Source organism: Drosophila ananassae, chromosome 2L, assembly GCF_017639315.1.
Source record: "Drosophila ananassae strain 14024-0371.13 chromosome 2L, ASM1763931v2, whole genome shotgun sequence".
Classification (NCBI taxonomy): domain Eukaryota; kingdom Metazoa; phylum Arthropoda; class Insecta; order Diptera; family Drosophilidae; genus Drosophila; species Drosophila ananassae.
The window spans coordinates 11,170,477-11,188,895 of record NC_057927.1 but is presented as its reverse complement, the minus strand read 5'-3'; the positions used below and the strand labels follow the sequence as shown (position 1 = coordinate 11,188,895).

General features: G+C 48.3%; 5 protein-coding genes across 6 annotated transcripts; all 5 read right to left on the bottom strand.

The window, feature by feature from the left end:
• Positions 1-18: 18 nt before the first annotated feature.
• On the bottom strand, positions 19-1,536 carry LOC26513701. Its single transcript, XM_014911713.1, has 2 exons — positions 1,416-1,536; positions 19-620 (listed from the first exon to the last, which is right to left on the bottom strand). The coding sequence occupies exons 1-2, from the start codon at positions 1,534-1,536 to the stop codon at positions 19-21; spliced, it is 723 nt and encodes a 240-aa protein (XP_014767199.1).
• A 7,608-nt stretch (positions 1,537-9,144) lies between these two features.
• Positions 9,145-10,461, bottom strand: LOC6500978. Of its 2 annotated transcripts, XM_032456069.2 has the most exons (3): positions 10,135-10,461; positions 9,669-10,068; positions 9,145-9,582 (listed from the first exon to the last, which is right to left on the bottom strand). In XM_032456069.2, exons 1-2 carry the CDS (start codon positions 10,358-10,360, stop codon positions 9,710-9,712), a joined length of 585 nt encoding a protein of 194 aa, XP_032311960.1. In that variant the 5' UTR covers positions 10,361-10,461; the 3' UTR covers positions 9,145-9,582; positions 9,669-9,709. The 2 variants fall into 2 exon arrangements, with proteins under 2 accessions (XP_032311960.1, XP_032311958.1); XM_032456067.2 differs by having other exon boundaries at positions 9,145-10,068.
• Positions 10,462-10,533: 72 nt separating this feature from the next.
• On the bottom strand, positions 10,534-11,628 carry LOC6500977 (omega-amidase NIT2). The gene is made up of 3 exons (XM_001954251.4): positions 11,529-11,628; positions 10,716-11,468; positions 10,534-10,658 (listed from the first exon to the last, which is right to left on the bottom strand). The coding sequence occupies exons 1-3, from the start codon at positions 11,536-11,538 to the stop codon at positions 10,570-10,572; spliced, it is 852 nt and encodes a 283-aa protein (XP_001954287.2). The 5' UTR covers positions 11,539-11,628; the 3' UTR covers positions 10,534-10,569.
• A 101-nt stretch (positions 11,629-11,729) lies between these two features.
• On the bottom strand, positions 11,730-13,576 carry LOC6500976 (odorant receptor 82a). Its single transcript, XM_001954250.3, has 6 exons — positions 13,204-13,576; positions 12,948-13,143; positions 12,547-12,892; positions 12,276-12,380; positions 12,067-12,219; positions 11,730-12,011 (listed from the first exon to the last, which is right to left on the bottom strand). The coding sequence occupies exons 1-6, from the start codon at positions 13,553-13,555 to the stop codon at positions 11,961-11,963; spliced, it is 1,203 nt and encodes a 400-aa protein (XP_001954286.2). The 5' UTR covers positions 13,556-13,576; the 3' UTR covers positions 11,730-11,960.
• A 1,036-nt stretch (positions 13,577-14,612) lies between these two features.
• LOC6500975 lies at positions 14,613-15,553 on the bottom strand (the record flags this gene model as incomplete). The annotated part of the gene is made up of 1 exon (XM_032449731.2): positions 14,613-15,553. A coding segment is annotated over one exon (849 nt), but the record flags the coding sequence as incomplete, so codon positions are not given.
• Between the last annotated feature and the right edge of the window lie 2,866 nt (positions 15,554-18,419).

Below are 18,419 nucleotides of genomic sequence, written 5' to 3'. Positions count from 1 at the left end.
AAAGAATAAAGTCGAGTTTTACACGCAATGCATGGGGGTCTCGGTCTGAAATCCGCAGGAATATATGTTGAAGAAGTCCGGATTCTGGTTGAGTCCGAGGTAGAAGACGTGCTCGGCCAAGTCCTTGCCAAACTCACAGAAGTTCTGGGCGTAGAGAGTGAAGAAGAGACGCCTGTTGTTGAGGTGATACTTCTGGAGAATGGCGTTCTCCTGGTCGTAGATCTCCTGGTTCTGCGGCTTCGATACGATCCACGTCGTGTAGTCCCGCCAGGCGTTGCGGAAGCTCTTCAGATAGATCACGGCCAGCATCCGAGCCTCGTCCAGGACGTTGACGAACTGCGGCAGCTTCAGGCACTCCACCTCCTCCCGGAATCGCGTAAAGTCCCTTTGCCGCTCTGTACTGTTGAAGAGCGTCATGTAGAGGTGGACGGTGAAGGTGGAGTAGTAGTAGGACATTGGCTTGTTGCGGCTCTGGTGGAGATACAGGCTCCAGTCGAGCATGGTGCGCTGCACGCCCAGCTCATAGGTGGAGTTCAGCTTCCTGTGCTGCTCCAGGTTACGGAGGTTGTGCTCGTAGCTCTCCCGGTAGATGCGCAGGGAGCGGTACTCGCGGTTGAGATCTGTAACAGAGGCAGGCAGAGATGGTCGAGGTGGCAACGCCGAAAAATATCGATAGGGGTAAAGTTACAGGAGTTGGCAGCCCAGCGACAGGGGGGATCATGTACGATCGAACCGGTGTGAGGTAGGTCCGAATGGCGGCGTGAAGCTTGCGTTCTTTTCCACGTGAACCGGCGACACCGAAGGTATTCGAGGCGATATTGAGGAAAACAAAAAGACAGCAACGGTGCGAAGCGGACTCGAAGGAACACGGACCCGAGAATACAGACTCCGAATCTGGAGCACGGCGATCCGCAGCGAAGAGCGTCGGTTGGGCACAAAGCGAGACAGTTTTAGTGGCAGAGCTCGGGAATAACCCGCTTAGGTGAGTGTAGCTTGGTTAGTGAGGTTAGGTGGAAATTTTGATGGTGTTTTGCTTAGGAACTCGGCGAATATCAAGGCTGAGTGGGCGTATTGGTGTGCTCCACGGGCAGTGAAACTTGGAGTAGCTGTCTCCGTGGGCCCCAGCGAAAGCGAGGAGAAGGAGGGCGGCACGTGCCCGGCACAAGCGCGGCGGGAGCTGCGCCGCATTAGGAAGCGCGCAGGAGCAACCGAAGGAGCGAAAAGAAGGAACCAAAGAGGCGATCCCAGCGACGCAGGCGGTTTTGACCTAACCCTCGGAGAGGACTTCGGGCAACCGCGTGCTCTGAAAGAGGAGTTTCTAGAAAGAGCCGGCGCAAGTGCGCCCGAATACGGAGCATAGGAGCTGGCAGAGCTATAGAGGAGAAAGCAGACTTCGTGGTGAAATTGCCGTAGACTGTTGTTGCTGCCCGCAATCCACTCGCGTTCGGCGATTGCTCCGAAGTAGAAGGCAGATCCAGGAGCAGGCGATGACGTAGAGACTCTTTCCTTGTTAGTCTTAAGAATATCGGGAAGCATCTGGCGACCCTTAAATTTTGTACCACTCCCCTACAGGTGGCATGAGGAAAGCGCTTTCATCATCGCAACAACAGGACGAAGTGGTGAGTGAGAAAACATAGTTAAATTTCCCCGAGGTAGAATCATTCGTTGCCGTCTGCATCCTTTGGAGAATCCCAAGCTCGGGCATGATCCACGCGTTGAGTCTACAGCGGTAGTCTGAATCAGTATAAGCAAATAAGTCATCTCGTCGCTCCCAAGCTCAGGGGCCGGAACCCCGATTCCATCCCACGTCCCTCACGCGAATTTTCTCACGCGGGCGTGCAGGTTAGCGGGTGTGAAGACATCCAACCTTCTCTTTACGGGTTTTATTGCCAAATTGTTGCAATTAAGATTCTCTAATGTTTGAATATTGAAGTTTCGCTGTAATTTAGTTCCTATGCCTCAGATTTAAGAGATTTTGATTGAAGTTTTGTTGTAATTTAGTACCTATACCCTAGTTTTAAGAGATATCGAATGAAGTTTAGCAGTTAGGTTAAGATTGTAAGGTTAGGAGTTAAGGGTGGATTAGAATGTGGATTAGAAGTAATAAAATGTTTATAATGTGCTAAGAAAGTACAGCCGAGTCTGATTTGCAGCCGCCATGCCGTCACCTGATCGATCCAGGGGGCTACCTTGGACCGCTTGCGGGCCGAAAGTTTTTGAGAGAGTGGATTGGTAAGCCTGCGCTGTTCGACAGGCGAGGCACGCGTTCGATCAAATTCGAGATTCTATGATGGACAGCAGGGATCCTGTAGGGAGAGAGAGGAGTTTTAGAGGGACCCACCCACTAGCCGACGAGGTCTAGGCCGGCGACAGCGTGCACCTCCCGTCTCACCCGAATTTGTCAGTACAGGATTCTCGCGCCATGACTGTTCGTTACAGTTATAATTATTTTTAATAATTCCTCATAGATTTTCTGGCGCCCAACTTAGTGGCCATGTGGTTTAGGAGATGGCTAACAGCAACCATGTAGTGCAAAGATATTGAGTATATACTTTTTTCGGCTGGTTACAATGGCATGGCATTAACCACGACCAAAACATTCAGGATCTAAGAGTAACATCGCTTGGAATGCTACTTCGAAAGAAAGCAGAGTAGACCACGATGCTTCAGCAGCCTCACAGGCTAGGGGTAGTTTGGTGAATCCGGATTTGCGCTTTGGAATATAGGCGAGCAGAGGAATCGTCTAGCCACGCGAAACGGACACAGACGTCTTCTAGTAACGCATAGACGGGAAAGCGGGCTGAACAGGTGTTCGGAAATGCAGACTCGTTGAGTTCTGACCACGCCTTAAGAAAGCAGCGGACCCCGTCATTCCCCAAAGGAGGAGTCGGACGCTTGGAATTTATCGGCAAAAGTAGCAGGTAACCACGTCCGAAGCATTGACCTCGCAGGGCCTGGGAGTCAGCAGGACTGGCGAGGGAAGAGTAGAGGGGTTTTCTTTTTGTCGGTTCTCTTGAACGAAGTGGTTGGAACCTAGGATCAGGAAGAAGAAAAAACAGTGAGGTGGCGCATTGGCGGTGCACAGATCAGACAGAGGCATAGTTTGATTATAGTCTACAGGAATACAATTTTCGTTAGCGAAATAAGTGTTAGTTTTTCAGAATTATCGGAAATAGAGATATCATAATGAACCCAGCAGAGTCAGAGAAGGGGGCAGCGACACCCCAAAAGGTGCCAATATGCATGTTATGCAACAAAGAGATGGCAACAGGCAGGGCCAGAACCAAATGTGGGCATGAGTTCCATAAGTCATGCATAACTACTCACGCGAAAACCAAAGCTTCTTGTCCAACTTGCAAGGTTGTTTGTTTTGAGAAGCCTCAAACGGCGAGCGAAATGTCTTCGGCAGGCACAAGCCAGCAATTGCGTAGGGCGGATTCACCGGGGGCCGCAAGCCAAGGAGGTTCTCAAGCAGAGTCCCTAGGTAGTACGGCAGAAATGAGCTCAATGGTGTCTCAGTCGGTGCAAGCCATGCAGTCAACTTTGTTAGAACAACTATCAACTCAGATGGAGAGATTGTTTCAGCAAAGAGCCGAAAGGGAAGCTGAAGAAAGAGATTACCGGATGGCAGGGCGAAATGAATATCCTAGCGAACTCTCGGATAATGAGAGAAGGATTCGAGACCAAGGGGATATTCTTAGGGGCGACACGAGACAGCAAGGAGCAGCAAGCTCGACATATCGGCCCGACAAGGTAGGACATATTCTAAATAGCTGGAAGATCAGGTTTAGCGGAAGTCCAGATGGCATGACTGTAGACAACTTTATCTATCGAGTGGAGGCTCTAACCCACCAAACACTAGATAGCGACTTCTCGGCACTCTGCGGAAGTGCAAGTCTCCTATTCGATGGCAAGGCCGGGGAGTTTTATTGGCGCTTCCACAAAGCGAATAGAGGCATGAGATGGGGCGAATTGTGCGACGCTCTCAGGAACCATTTCCGCGATAGTCGGTCGGATGTGGACATACGCGAGTCTATTAGGGATAGAAAGCAACGCGAGAAGGAAGACTTCGACACGTTCTACGACGCAATAGAGCAATTAATGGACGGGCTGGGAACGCCCCTTAGCGAGACCACGATAGTGGAAGTTGTGAGGAGAAACCTGAGGCCCGAAATACGACATGAATTGCTGAATGTCACGATTCGATCGATCAGTCAATTAAGAGAAGTCTGTAAGCGTCGCGAAAGGTTCTTGCAGGAAATACGGCGCGAAAGCAGCTTTTGCAAGCCCAGCTATCCGAAGAAGTCGAACGGTGAGGGGTTTAGACGAGAGGATAGAGGTCAACATAGGAGCTATCCGGCTGCAAAAGTGGTAGCGGAAGTAAATGAGGGAATGGAATTGGAGGACGCGAGTGAGTTTTCGACCGATGAGGACTTGGACATCGAGGCGGTGGCTCTCATTTGTTGGAATTGTAGAAAGGAGGGGCACAGATATCAGGACTGTGCTGGAAAACGCAAGGTGTTTTGTTTCGGGTGCGGAGCACCTAATGTTTATAAACCGTCTTGTGCGAATTGTATAAAAAACGGGAGAGTGAACGCGCAAGACCGTCCAGCTCAGCGTGTTCAATTAGGACAGGGCAAGGACAAGTAGATCTAATAAAGGTAGCGATAAGAAAAACAGATTTAGATAGAGAAGAAAATGAAGTAATAGGAAGTAAGAAGCTGGAAGTTAATCAGAAAAGAAAATCTAGAAATACGAATAGGTTAAAATGTTATTGGCGTTCGTTGAGGAAGATCGAGACGATCAGGTATAAGGGTTCGGATAAGCGTCCGTTTGCGGAAGTCTATCTCCTAGGAGAGAAAGTCCTAGGGTTGCTGGACACAGGAGCTGCAGTCAGCTGTTTGGGAGGTAGATTGGCAGAGAGATTTATCAAGAGCGGAGCGGAGTTCGATCGCAAAGGAACATTTGTAAATACAGCCGATGGACAACAACAGCAAGTGATAGGGCAGGTGACAACCGAGATCAGATTCAAGGACCAATGTAGAAGTCAAAATCTGTACTTGGTTCCTACACTTAGGCAGGATTTGTATTTGGGCATCGACTTTTGGAACAGCTTTGAGCTTCTGCCGACAGAGTTCCAAGTTAGCGAGGTGTCAGTTTGTCACGAGTTGACGATAGCACAGCAAGCTAGGCTAAGGGAAGTAGTAGAGCAATTCCCGTCTTTTGCCAAGTTAGGTCTAGGTAAGACGCATCTAATCAGCCACAGCATCGAGGTGGGGAAGGCTAAAGCAGTAAAGCAGAGACATTTTCCCGTCTCCCCAGCGGTGGAGAGACTGTTATATGGGGAGGTTGAAAGGATGTTGAAGTTAGGAGTAATCGAGGAATCCGAGAGCGCTTGGTCGTCGCCAGTGGTGTTAGTCCAAAAGCCAGGGAAGGTTCGACTGTGTTTGGATTGCAGAAAGGTGAACAGCTTCACGCAGGGAGATGCATATCCTTTACCACAGATCGACGCGATTCTAAGCCGGCTTCCAAAGGCAGTTTACATCTCTAGTTTGGATCTAAAGGACGCCTATTGGCAGATTCCTTTGGACACCGCTTCGCGGGACAAGACAGCTTTCACAGTACCAGGCAAGCCGTTGTATCAGTTCACTGTGATGCCGTTCGGATTGTCCAACGCATCACAGACGATGACGCGGCTCATGGATAAAGTCATTCCGGCCTCTCTGCGAAACGAAGTTTTCGTCTATTTGGATGACTTATTAGTCGTTTCAGATTCCTTTGAGGCGCATATGTCAGTCCTAACGACGGTGGCTGAGCACATCCGACAGGCAGGGCTTACATTAAACGTCGAGAAAAGTCATTTCTGCGTACGATCGGTTAGGTATCTGGGTCACGTGATTGGTGAAGGAGTCATCAGAACAGACCCGGAAAAGATATCAGCCATGGTGGAATACCCAATCCCACGTACTCTGAAGGCATTGCGGAGTTTTCTGGGGATGACTGGGTGGTATAGTAAATTTATAAGCAACTATGCGGACATAGCGGCTCCACTGACAGATCTAGTGAGACCTAAGTGCAGGTTTACGATGACGCAGGCGGGGATCGAGGCGTTCACAAAGTTGAAGGAAGCAATGTGCCAAGCCCCAGTGCTACACAGTCCTGATTTTGAGAAGCCATTTTTCATCCATTGCGATGCGAGTAGTCATGGTATAGGGGGGGTGCTCGTCCAGAAAACAGAGGGAGATAAAGGAGACGAGTATCCTATAGCCTTCGTCTCAAGGAAGTTGAGCAAGGCTCAAAAAAACTACTCCGTCACGGAACAAGAGTGTCTGGCGGCGATTGTCTGCATCAACCGTTTTAGACCGTATGTCGAAGGGCATAGATTCACCGTGGTTACGGATCATGCGTCGCTGCAGTGGCTCATGTCACAGCCCGATTTAAGATCACGTCTGGGACGGTGGGCAGCCAAGTTGCAAGCTTATAAGTTCAAGTTTGAACATAGGAAAGGGAAGCTGCACGCGGTTCCGGATGCGCTATCTAGGGTTTTCGAAGGCGACGGCGAAGAGATCGAAGTGTCAGGCTTAGATGTAGACTATGAGTCTCCGTGTTTCGAGAGCAGAGATTATAGGACGTTGGCGGAGACGGTGGAAGCCAATAAGGACGTGACTCCGGATTTGAAAGTCATGGACGGAAAGGTTTTTCGGAGGGCAAAGCTGGTTCAGGAAGAGGGCTTGGTTGACCAATTCGCGTGGAAGCTATGGCTACCCAAGGAAGTGATTCCGGAAGTCTTGAAGGAGGCGCATGACAGTCCAATGGCCGCACACGGGGGTTTCAATAAAACGCTGGAGAGGATTCGGCGTATGTATTATTGGCCGAATTTGGTGGATGATGTAAGAGACTATGTCCGCAGGTGTGAGGTGTGTAAGGAAACGAAAGCACCCAACCGCGTTACGAGACCCACGATGGGCAGAGTAGGCGATTCTCAGAGATTTTTCCAGAGGATTTATGTTGATTTTCTGGGACCATACCCGAGGTCACGGTCAGGAAATGTGGGCATATTCATTGTGTTAGATCACCACACCAAGTTCGTTTTTCTGAAGGCGGTGAAGAAGTTGTCGGCTGATATAGTGGTCAAGTATATGAAGCAGGAGCTGTTCCATATGTTTGGCGTGCCGGAGACGGTAGTGTCGGACAATGGGACGCAATTCAAAGGGGAGGCGTTTAGAGGTTTGATGCGGGAGAACCGAGTAATGCAGGTCTTCACAGCGGTACATTCGCCGCAGGCGAACGCGTCAGAGCGGGTGAACAGATCCGTGATAGCAGCGATTCGGTCCTACGTGAAAACAGATCAGAAGAACTGGGATGAGCAGCTTAGCGAAATTTGTTGCGCCCTGAGGACAGCTGTTCATTCGGGAACAGGAGCTTCTCCGTACTACCTAGTTTTTGGACAGCAGTTTATGGGTTCCGGAGGCTCGTACAAGCTGTTGAGGGCATTAGGTCTGCTGGAGGATAGGAGTGTTTTGCTCTCGAGGGAGGATTCCATGGACATAGCTCGTAAGCAAGCTCAGAAGGCTTTGGAGATGCAGGGCGGAAGGAACGAGAGGCGGTACAATACACGTGCGAGGGACATTGAGTTTCAGAATGGGCAAGAGGTCTTCCGTAGGAATTTTAAGCAGAGTAACTTTGCAACTGGGTATAGTGCCAAACTCGGTCCTAAGTATGTCAAAGCTAGGATAAGAAAGAGGACCGGCAAGGCGACCTATGAGGTAGAGGATAGGCAAGGACGATTGGTTGGAGTGTACCATGCGAAGGACTTACGGCAGTGAATCCTGCCTCTGTGTTTGAGCTGTGTAGGATCCATGGCGATCCTAAGCCAGCTCTTGAGAGGGGGCTATTCTGTAACAGAGGCAGGCAGAGATGGTCGAGGTGGCAACGCCGAAAAATATCGATAGGGGTAAAGTTACAGGAGTTGGCAGCCCAGCGACAGGGGGGATCATGTACGATCGAACCGGTGTGAGGTAGGTCCGAATGGCGGCGTGAAGCTTGCGTTCTTTTCCACGTGAACCGGCGACACCGAAGGTATTCGAGGCGATATTGAGGAAAACAAAAAGACAGCAACGGTGCGAAGCGGACTCGAAGGAACACGGACCCGAGAATACAGACTCCGAATCTGGAGCACGGCGATCCGCAGCGAAGAGCGTCGGTTGGGCACAAAGCGAGACAGTTTTAGTGGCAGAGCTCGGGAATAACCCGCTTAGGTGAGTGTAGCTTGGTTAGTGAGGTTAGGTGGAAATTTTGATGGTGTTTTGCTTAGGAACTCGGCGAATATCAAGGCTGAGTGGGCGTATTGGTGTGCTCCACGGGCAGTGAAACTTGGAGTAGCTGTCTCCGTGGGCCCCAGCGAAAGCGAGGAGAAGGAGGGCGGCACGTGCCCGGCACAAGCGCGGCGGGAGCTGCGCCGCATTAGGAAGCGCGCAGGAGCAACCGAAGGAGCGAAAAGAAGGAACCAAAGAGGCGATCCCAGCGACGCAGGCGGTTTTGACCTAACCCTCGGAGAGGACTTCGGGCAACCGCGTGCTCTGAAAGAGGAGTTTCTAGAAAGAGCCGGCGCAAGTGCGCCCGAATACGGAGCATAGGAGCTGGCAGAGCTATAGAGGAGAAAGCAGACTTCGTGGTGAAATTGCCGTAGACTGTTGTTGCTGCCCGCAATCCACTCGCGTTCGGCGATTGCTCCGAAGTAGAAGGCAGATCCAGGAGCAGGCGATGACGTAGAGACTCTTTCCTTGTTAGTCTTAAGAATATCGGGAAGCATCTGGCGACCCTTAAATTTTGTACCACTCCCCTACAGGTGGCATGAGGAAAGCGCTTTCATCATCGCAACAACAGGACGAAGTGGTGAGTGAGAAAACATAGTTAAATTTCCCCGAGGTAGAATCATTCGTTGCCGTCTGCATCCTTTGGAGAATCCCAAGCTCGGGCATGATCCACGCGTTGAGTCTACAGCGGTAGTCTGAATCAGTATAAGCAAATAAGTCATCTCGTCGCTCCCAAGCTCAGGGGCCGGAACCCCGATTCCATCCCACGTCCCTCACGCGAATTTTCTCACGCGGGCGTGCAGGTTAGCGGGTGTGAAGACATCCAACCTTCTCTTTACGGGTTTTATTGCCAAATTGTTGCAATTAAGATTCTCTAATGTTTGAATATTGAAGTTTCGCTGTAATTTAGTTCCTATGCCTCAGATTTAAGAGATTTTGATTGAAGTTTTGTTGTAATTTAGTACCTATACCCTAGTTTTAAGAGATATCGAATGAAGTTTAGCAGTTAGGTTAAGATTGTAAGGTTAGGAGTTAAGGGTGGATTAGAATGTGGATTAGAAGTAATAAAATGTTTATAATGTGCTAAGAAAGTACAGCCGAGTCTGATTTGCAGCCGCCATGCCGTCACCTGATCGATCCAGGGGGCTACCTTGGACCGCTTGCGGGCCGAAAGTTTTTGAGAGAGTGGATTGGTAAGCCTGCGCTGTTCGACAGGCGAGGCACGCGTTCGATCAAATTCGAGATTCTATGATGGACAGCAGGGATCCTGTAGGGAGAGAGAGGAGTTTTAGAGGGACCCACCCACTAGCCGACGAGGTCTAGGCCGGCGACAGCGTGCACCTCCCGTCTCACCCGAATTTGTCAGTACAGGATTCTCGCGCCATGACTGTTCGTTACAGATCCCCAGCGTGGAAGTAGATCCTCGGCGACCTGAACTTCTCCTTGTACGTGCTCAACTTGCCGACGATTGGATGCGAGCCGAATTCCTTCTTGGCCGTGAGGACAAACCGGTCTAGGACTCCCAGAAAGTCGGCCAGCTCGTGGGAACTGCCCTCCAGTAGGTTCTTGGTGACAATGTATCCGAACAGGGGCTTGAAGTACTCGAATGTTTCCCGATAGCAGTCCTCCAAGGCGTGCTTAGAGTTACAGGAAATGAAGAAGTCGAGCAGCTTCTGCTTGGCCTCAAACTTCTCCGGATCGTTCTGCAAGTCCGTCAGCAGCTGGAAGAGCTCACTCATCTGCGGCATGTGGCCTGTGGAATCAAGAGTCGACATGAGGCATCAGGCAGGCCTTCCCCAATGTCCTTCTGTCTACCTACCCATGATGGAGAAAAGTGGCTGATTCCGGCTGCACACATAGTCGTAGTAGCTTTCGCAGGCGTACTTTTCCGGGTTGATGGAACGCTGCAGGCGCATGGCCAGTGCCTCCAAATCCTTGATCCGCAACTCCGAAAGGTGGCGCACGTAGGCCACTTGGGCCTGTCCCGCCCCCGCCCACACGCTGAGCAGTAGGGTCACTGATACGACCAGCTTAGTGGCTGACATGGTTTAGCTTTGCTTGCGTTCTGCCTTGCTCGCGCTCTTGAAGCCACTGCGCACCCAGATCGGGGCCCACTGGCTTGCCGAGTAGTGCTCCGATTCCGGCTGCCGCTGATTGCGAGCACTTCCGAGCCGGGGCCGATAAGCACTTGAAGCCGTATCACCAAATTACACTCCCGCCGTTTTAGAGAGTACTTTATTCGTTTAAAAAGGTTCTACAACTTGGGGGCTTTTGCGTAGACATCTGTTCGCCGCTGCTTGAAGATGGGAATCTGCCTCCGGACTTGTTCAACCACGTCGAAATCTGGGGGAGAACAAGCAATTAGTCTGAGGTTTTCATTGAATAGCATTCCCGACTCACCGATTTCCTCCACTATGAACTCGCATCCCTCGCCCGCCTCGCGCTGCACCTGAGCCCAGGGATTCACGATCATGGAGTGCCCGTAGGCCACGTAGCCGGACATGTTGTCCCTGGCCGGCGAGCAGGTGACCACGTAAAGCTGGTTGTCCGTAGCCCGGGCACGCTGGAGGAGCTCCCAGTGCATGGGCCCCTGGCAGATGCAAAAGGCGGACGGGTAGACGATCATGGTGCATCCCATATTGCGGTAGATCCGGGCCAGTTCCTCGAATCGCTTGTCGTGGCAGATGCCAATGCCCACCTTTTGCTGTCCAATCTGGACAACCGTCAAGTCGGAACCTGCCGACAGGACAGCCGCTTCATCGAATTCTACGCCCCCGGCGTTTTCGGGCTCAATTTTCATGGTGAAGAGATGGATCTTTCGATGCTTGGCCAGCAGCTTCCCGTCGGGTCCCCACACGGTGCATGTGTTGTACATCTTGCCGGCATCACGCTCTACGATGCTGCCGCCGATTATGTAGATGCCCAGCTTGAGGGCCAGCTGCGACAGGGCGGTGCAGGTGGCACCTTGGGGAACCGCCTCTGCGAACTTGGGAAAGTGTTCCTGACCGTAGGGGGCGTTGAAGCTCTCCGGCAGAATGGCCAGCTGCAGCTTCGGGTTGTCCGCCTTCAGCTGCGTTACGGCTGAAACTGCTCGGCGTACATTGGCGGCCACATCGTTGCCCACGGGCAGCTGGAGCAGAGCAAGAGTGAGCTCTATTTGAGAGCCGGAAGGGTTAATCGACAACTAGGTGGAGGTTATTCCAGGTTACTTACTGTTGGTCATATTCGGGGATTGAAATATTGAACGCCGCGGCACCGGACGATGAAGCTGACTGGTGACTCCGAGGCGAGGAGCTGCCCATTTATAGCATCTATAGCATCAGAATGCATCCATATAGTCGCCGACCAGAATATATGTATTCTATATGTGGTATGTATGGCAAGGTAATGCAGGCAGCTGAGGTCAACCACTCAAGTAAACAAACATTATTTTTTGCATATATTGACGGCACACGATAAGGTGCTTGGTAATACATTTTGCTAATCTTTGTAATTGCTTATCTCTGTAATTGTTGAATTTTAAACAGCAAATCAATAAAAAGAGAAAACACTAAAGGGTGATAAGCAAACTTCTAAAGCTAGGTCGGTTTTGTGAAGCTATTAATTGGCGAATAAATAATAATTAAAAAGATTGCAAAAATGCGGCTACTCGATAGATTTTATTAGTGTTATCAGCGATAAGGCAGTTCTGCAAATCTGTAAACGATTTAAATCAATAATTGTTTTGACCCTTAAGATATAGTAACAGTACCGCCACGAAATTAGCCAACGATGCCTCATAGAAGCCAGCCTTAATCAGGACCTCCCTCTGTGAGCGCAGGATGATGAAGGCCAGAGATTTCCGAAGAGTCGCCGAGGCCAAATGCCAGTTGGAAAGGCGTACAGCAATGTCCACTTTTAAGCTCTGCATAAAAAAATTAATTTCATAAAGCCTTCGAGAAGGTATTGCTGGACACCAACCTCCACTTTTATGATTTCTCCCCCATAACAGTACATAAACAATTGCAACATGATGGAGCCCAAAAAGGATAGGTACACTAGCAGATCCATCACAGAGTCCAATCGCTATAAATATTTTATAAAAAATCTTTTAAGAATCAGCGTTCTTTAAGTTTATAGGATACCTTTGAATTGTACCATTATAATAATACTATCATTATTATTATTATCTAATAGATATTATTATATAAAATTGTATCTAATGATGCCTATGTATCCTTAAAACACTTACCGTAACTAGTTGATAGATGATGACTCCCACCTGCAGCGATGTTATGAAGAACTGGCCAAAGACAATGGGGGTGTAGATGTCACGCAAGTGCTTGGACAAGGAGAGCAGCTCCACATGGTAGTCCACGGCAGATCGCAGAGCCGCCCGGGTCTCTCGCTCGGGTAGGGCATAGTTGGAGTTCTGGATGTCCCGCTGCAGGGTCTGGAAATGGGCTCGCAAATTAATGGCGAAGGAGATGAAGAGGCCATCGACGGCCGATGCGTAGGCCACGACGACCACGGTGACGAGCACTGTGTACAAGAAACCAACTTCGTAGCCTGGGGTATTGACATCATTGAAAGGGAATCTGGAAAATGTGAATGGTCCAATGAAATGCCCCACTCGGCAGCCACTCCACTCACTTCATGGGCATGGGCAGCTCTCGGACATATGTCGTGCCCCTCCATTTGCTGGCAACAATGTTAACAATGGGTCCCAGCATAAAGTACAGCCCCGTGAAACCGCACGAGACGCAGTACGCCCGTCCCAGCATGGAGGCCACCTTATTGGCGGCTGCCACGTATCCGTAGCCGTCCCCGTCCACATTCCTTTGATTTGCTGATGAGAGATTGATGTTCAAGACATACGTATATTGAGGCCTAGGACTAGATTATTTACATTGCTGATGCATTTCCCTGAAGCGCTGAATCATCCGCCAAAAGTCCTGCTTGTAGGCCAGGAAGGTTGTGATCTTAATCACTGTCAGCATGTTGGTCAGCACAACACTCATGCAGGCCGTGACCTTCTCCATGTCCTCGCTGTTGTAGACGATGTACGAGATCAGGGGGTACTGGGCCGACACGACGAAGGCCAAGGAGACTATGTGCTTCAGGCTCAACTTTCCGTCGGGGATGCTGTTCTCGTGACCCCCAGTGTGGCCCATGGCCTGGAGGCACTTCTCTTGCAGCTGAAACAGGCGGCCCATGGCTCTTCTTTCCGGAGTGACAAATCCGGACGGATGACCACGCATGTTATACCATCCACCGAATATATTTTAATTGTCTTATTGATTAGTTAATTATTTGTTTTCCCAGCATGTCTTCACAATGTACAACTAATTACCGTGATTTCCGCTGTAAAAACGATGTGTTGACACAATAATAGTGACATTTGTTTTGATTGAAAAATTGCCGGTTATTATTATAGCTAATACATGGGGTTAATTGGATAACGAGTCATGAAAACTGCAGTCTACAATATAAGGAGCTAATATTAATATTAGTATGAACTATTTCTATAAAAATAGAAGAAAACATTTAAACTATTGCCATTTTATTTGATCTCAGGCATATTTGGTAATAAATATTAAGATGAAACTAAATAAAGCAATAAAAAAAGTACATTTTTCTTGGAAAAAACTTGGAACTTGTTTGCTTCGTTTATTGATTTTCAAGACCAAAAGATTTGTAGCTTTTGTGCTTCATCACAACAATGGGTTTACAATGGCTTTGATTTGATGTTTTTGGCCGCGGAATTGGCAAGGCTTTTCAGGTGAATAGTTTCTTTCGGTGCAATTAAATAATTCCAGGTAATGGTGATCCAATGTGGCAAGAGTTCCGTTGAATATTAAGCTCATACATCACGCACAATGTGCGTAATTAGAGGGGAGTCTCCCACTGAGGACTCAAAAAAAAACACGAGGTATAAGTAGTTTTGAGTTACTTGCCTATATGATAGCCCGTACTACCTTGCCCGGTCTACCCCTTTACTAATACGTTATTATTTAGTAGGTTATCATAAACATAGCTTGAAAGCATCTTACACTTTTATATACAAATGAAAATCAAATTAGTAATCTTTATGTTAAACGAAGATGATGGACAACATCCTATTTTAATTTTTAGATCTGATATAAGTAATCTCTATGAAAAACTCAACTGTTTTAAGACTAGTGTTTATAAATTTGACTGAAAATTGTTTTCCAATCAAGATCAATATTTTCATCTTTTCATGCTGCCAGTATTTGACCATTAAATGTTATCAATTTTTTCCCAAAAACCCGATACCACAAAATTACAAATTTGATATAAAATTCAACAACGATTTAATTTTATTAGAAACAACAATATTCGCAGGGGGATCAGAAATATGATCCGGGTTCCTTGCTCAGCTCAACTATTTAGAAATTGGGTGGCAGGTAAGCATTGCCTGTGTGGGATCCAGCCGAGCCGGTGGACACGATCTGGCCGGCGCCAGTGGCTCCGATGCCGGATCCAGCCTCCACGTGGCCGTCGCTTCCTCCCAGGGCACCGATGACCGAGGTGACAGGGGCGACTCCCTCATCGGTCAACTGGCTGCTTCCGCCGAGAGCGTCATACTGGGCCTGGATCTGCTGCTGGGCGTGGGCGGCCTCCTCGTTGGTCTTGTACTTGATGAAGAAGACCTCGGGCTTGCTGGTGGAGCTGGCCTGCTCGATGACCTCGGCGTTCACGTCGCTCTCGCCCTTCTTGCTCAGCACGTAGATGACGGTCTTCTCCTCGTTGGCGGCGGGGCTGATCTTGATGGTCTTCTTGTTGTTGCGCTGGGGCGACTTGATGAACACCACATTGTAGTTGCGCTTGGGCACACCAACGGTGATGTGGCGCTCCTTATAGTCCTCAGCCTCCTCCGGTGCGGAGTGGATGAAGAAGCGCTTGGAGACGATGGCCTGGGGCTGCTGTTGGACCTGGTGCTGCTGCTGGTGGTGGTGGGTAGTCTGCACGGCAGGCTGCTGGTAGAAGGCCTGCTGCTGCTGCACTGGCTGCACAGCTTGCACAGACTGCACCACCTGCTGGGGAGCGCCGCCCTGGAAGAAGGTGGCCCCACCGCCGGATGTGCTAATGCCGCCGAAGCCAGACGGGCCGGGGTTGTAGTTGTAGCCCTGAGGGGCGGCCAGCGCCACGGCGGAAAGACACAGGACCTGGATGAGAGAAAAGCAGAAAAGGTTAATTAGCCACAATCCTTGGCCGGCTCCTTTATCCTCATCCGCTTATGGGGCTTACAATGAATCCACGCATTTCTAAGCTTGGTTGAGCTGCTTGAGTGGGTGAGGAAGGATGGAGGTTTTGCTTCTGTAACTGCTCGCTGTGAACTGTATGACTTTCGGACGTTCGGTGCGTCTTTTATACATATCTCGTATCTTACACATTTTCCAACTCCGACGCGCCGACACTCGAAAGTTAATAGGTGAAGTTCAACAATGATCCAAAGCTGCCAAAAAGAGCGCACAGCCTCGATTTGTTGCATGTTCATTGTATTTGTTTTAGTTCGCTTTGCCTTCTTCTTCTGCGGGGCTCTTCTTCGCCATTTACCATTTACCTTCGCCTCTACGGTGGTTCAGTGGTGGTGGCTCGGTGGTTCGCATCCCTCATTAAATGGCGAGACTTGCTTGTAGTTGCTGGCAATACATGGCCAATTAGCGTGGTTCCCCTGGTCGGTCTTTGTTGTAGCGCTTAATTGTTAGCCCCGATATAGCTATACAGCGATACTCCGAGGCAGTGATCCGCCGGAGCCGGAGTAGGGTCTGCGTCAGCGTTTGCCCAATGGAGGCACCTACTCTGCCGCACAGCGCGCATCGATTAAATATTATTAAAAGAGAAATTGCATAAGCATTTAATCAGTATTAGTATTAGTCCGCCGTGCAGCGAGGAATGCCACCTCTCACCCCGTCGTGATGAGTCAATCAAGTGTCCGGGCTCCGGATAATCAGCCCGTGTTGCGGCCACTCAGCGTCTTCATGCCCCTGGAAGAAGACCTGCACGACCTGCGCCACTTTGGGTTGTCAGGCCAAATTAATGACCAGCCGGCTCAGTATTTGCCTATGTCCCTCAAGTCGATCGTTTCTTCACCAGCTGTCAGTCGGGCCATTCACCATTTATCATGGCTAGTTTTGAGCCCAGACTTTCTTGGATAAACTAGGGACCAAATACCCTTTTGATTATGTATTACGGAAAATCGTTTAGGGTCGCATTTATGCCCCGGACAGGGCCGCATCGTGTTAAATGCCCCTCGAACACTTGCGGTCTGTGTAATGAGCCGTTTACATGAATGAACTGCGATTGGACTCCACGTCCCCATACCCTTTGGCGGAGCTTCGGCGGCGGCTAATGAACATGCCATGTCCACTCTCCATTTACGCATCTCAGCACCCAAAATCGATTATCAGCGACTTGTTTTCGAACCATAGCAGTTCTCGGAATCATTCCGTCAGATGATGGTTGCACATTTCCCCGGAGCTTATTACAAACACATGTGTTGGCCGTTCAATGAATGGCCAATATTAAAAAGAGAAATTTTGCATACAGACGATAGTTTCAGCCATGTATTAAGTGTTTGATTTTACTGACTTTATCTAAAATATGAATATTAAAAACTATGTAGTTTTACTACATTAGTAATAGTATTAATCAGTTAATGTAGGCTGAGAGAAAGTCAAAAACACCTTTAAAATTTCATAGCTCTTAAAGTAGTTGACAAACCATTTTCGTAGTAAATGGATTTTACAAATTTTCAGAATTCCAGCACCTAATACTAAGTTTCTAATACCTAAGTATCTTTATCAACTTAATATATTTTTTAACTAGACATATAGATTTTACAGGTTTTTGTAAGAAATACATTTTAATTCTAAACTTTGGTAACGACTTCTCCAATTCAAAAGCAGAGGTGCATAAAAGTATGCAACAACATATTGTTTCAAAAAAAATGGCTTAAAGGGCAGTCCCTCTTCTCTGGAGCTATAAGAAAGCTATGAAGTTCGTCCAAGGGATACTTATCGGGACAGGATCCTGATCAACCTGATCAACCAAATTTGGATAACCAAAGCTAAAATGTCAAGGCATAACGGATAATAGTAAAGTATCACTCGTGTTCGTTTTATTATTTTTAAGAAACTGTGTTAACTAAAGAGATTATTTATTAAGAGGTAAGTCATAAAAGTCTTAAGAGGGTTTTCATTCAAATTAAGTCTGCTGTTTCTTATTTAAATACTCAACTTTCTTACCTAAGCCAACTTTAAATATATCTGTTTATTTTAGTTAAAATATCGTTTCTACTCAATTATAATTCAAACTTCTTTTTTGTTTTAACTAACTTCAATTCAATACCTTGCAATTAAAACTGTAATTAAAAAATTAAACAAAAATTAAAAAGCCAATTTCATTTGAAAGAGTAATTTATTTTTTGCATTGAGACACACTGCTGGGTGCCATTATCAGGCAATCTGCGGTCATTTGCCATTCGAGGGATTTGGTTATTGATTAATATTTTGAATTGGTGTTTTTATAATATTTTAATTATTTAATTCACTTTGTTTATATCTCCGCGGTCTAGTGTTGGCACCTCGAGCCTTGACCATCTTAATTTCCCACGCACGAATGGGCCAGAAAGAGAAATTGATGAAGTTTCGAAAGGGGAATAGAAAGATACTCTTGAGAGATATGACTGAATGGCTGGATTGGCGTTAATGGCGTTAATTGCGTTGCCCAACTCCAGAGGCTAATGAGGCGCACGAATCCCTCCCACTTTTGGCATTAGGTTGGGGGTGGAGTCAAGGAGTCATGGACGCACTCGGTTGCACCTCCTCGGCAACGTCAAGGGCCGGATTGCATAACCTGTCTGTCAAAACTTTGGATGCCAATGTACATATTCTCGGATCTCGGGGCAAAAAGTATGCAGGGAAACAATACACGCTACCCGGTCATTTGAAGGGATTGTGTTTCAGCTCGACCCCCGCCATGCATATGTTTTTTTGATAAATCCCCAGTCATACATCAAAACATCATCATCATTTATCTTGCTAGGCAGGGTCTACTCCGAAATTATGACCCACATCTTCCCGCGATGGACATTGATTG

Excerpts from the sequence above, each read along its gene's own strand:
- LOC26513701 (XM_014911713.1), bottom strand. The coding sequence starts at position 1,536 with ATGCTTCCCGATATTCTTAAGACTAACAAGGAAAGAGTCTCTACGTCA. Across the intron at positions 621-1,415 it reads GATTGCGGGCAGCAACAACA|ATCTCAACCGCGAGTACCGC; the intron begins GTCTACGGCAAT and ends CCTCTGTTACAG.
- LOC6500978 (XM_032456067.2), bottom strand. The coding sequence starts at position 10,360 with ATGTCAGCCACTAAGCTGGTCGTATCAGTGACCCTACTGCTCAGCGTG. Across the intron at positions 10,069-10,134 it reads GCCACTTTTCTCCATCATGG|GCCACATGCCGCAGATGAGT; the intron begins GTAGGTAGACAG and ends TTGATTCCACAG.
- LOC6500977 (XM_001954251.4), bottom strand. Across the intron at positions 10,659-10,715 it reads GTTCATAGTGGAGGAAATCG|ATTTCGACGTGGTTGAACAA; the intron begins GTGAGTCGGGAA and ends GTTCTCCCCCAG.
- LOC6500976 (XM_001954250.3), bottom strand. The coding sequence starts at position 13,555 with ATGCGTGGTCATCCGTCCGGATTTGTCACTCCGGAAAGAAGAGCCATG. Across the intron at positions 12,893-12,947 it reads GAGCTGCCCATGCCCATGAA|ATTCCCTTTCAATGATGTCA; the intron begins GTGAGTGGAGTG and ends CACATTTTCCAG. Across the intron at positions 12,012-12,066 it reads CGTTGGCTAATTTCGTGGCG|ATTTGCAGAACTGCCTTATC; the intron begins GTACTGTTACTA and ends AATCGTTTACAG.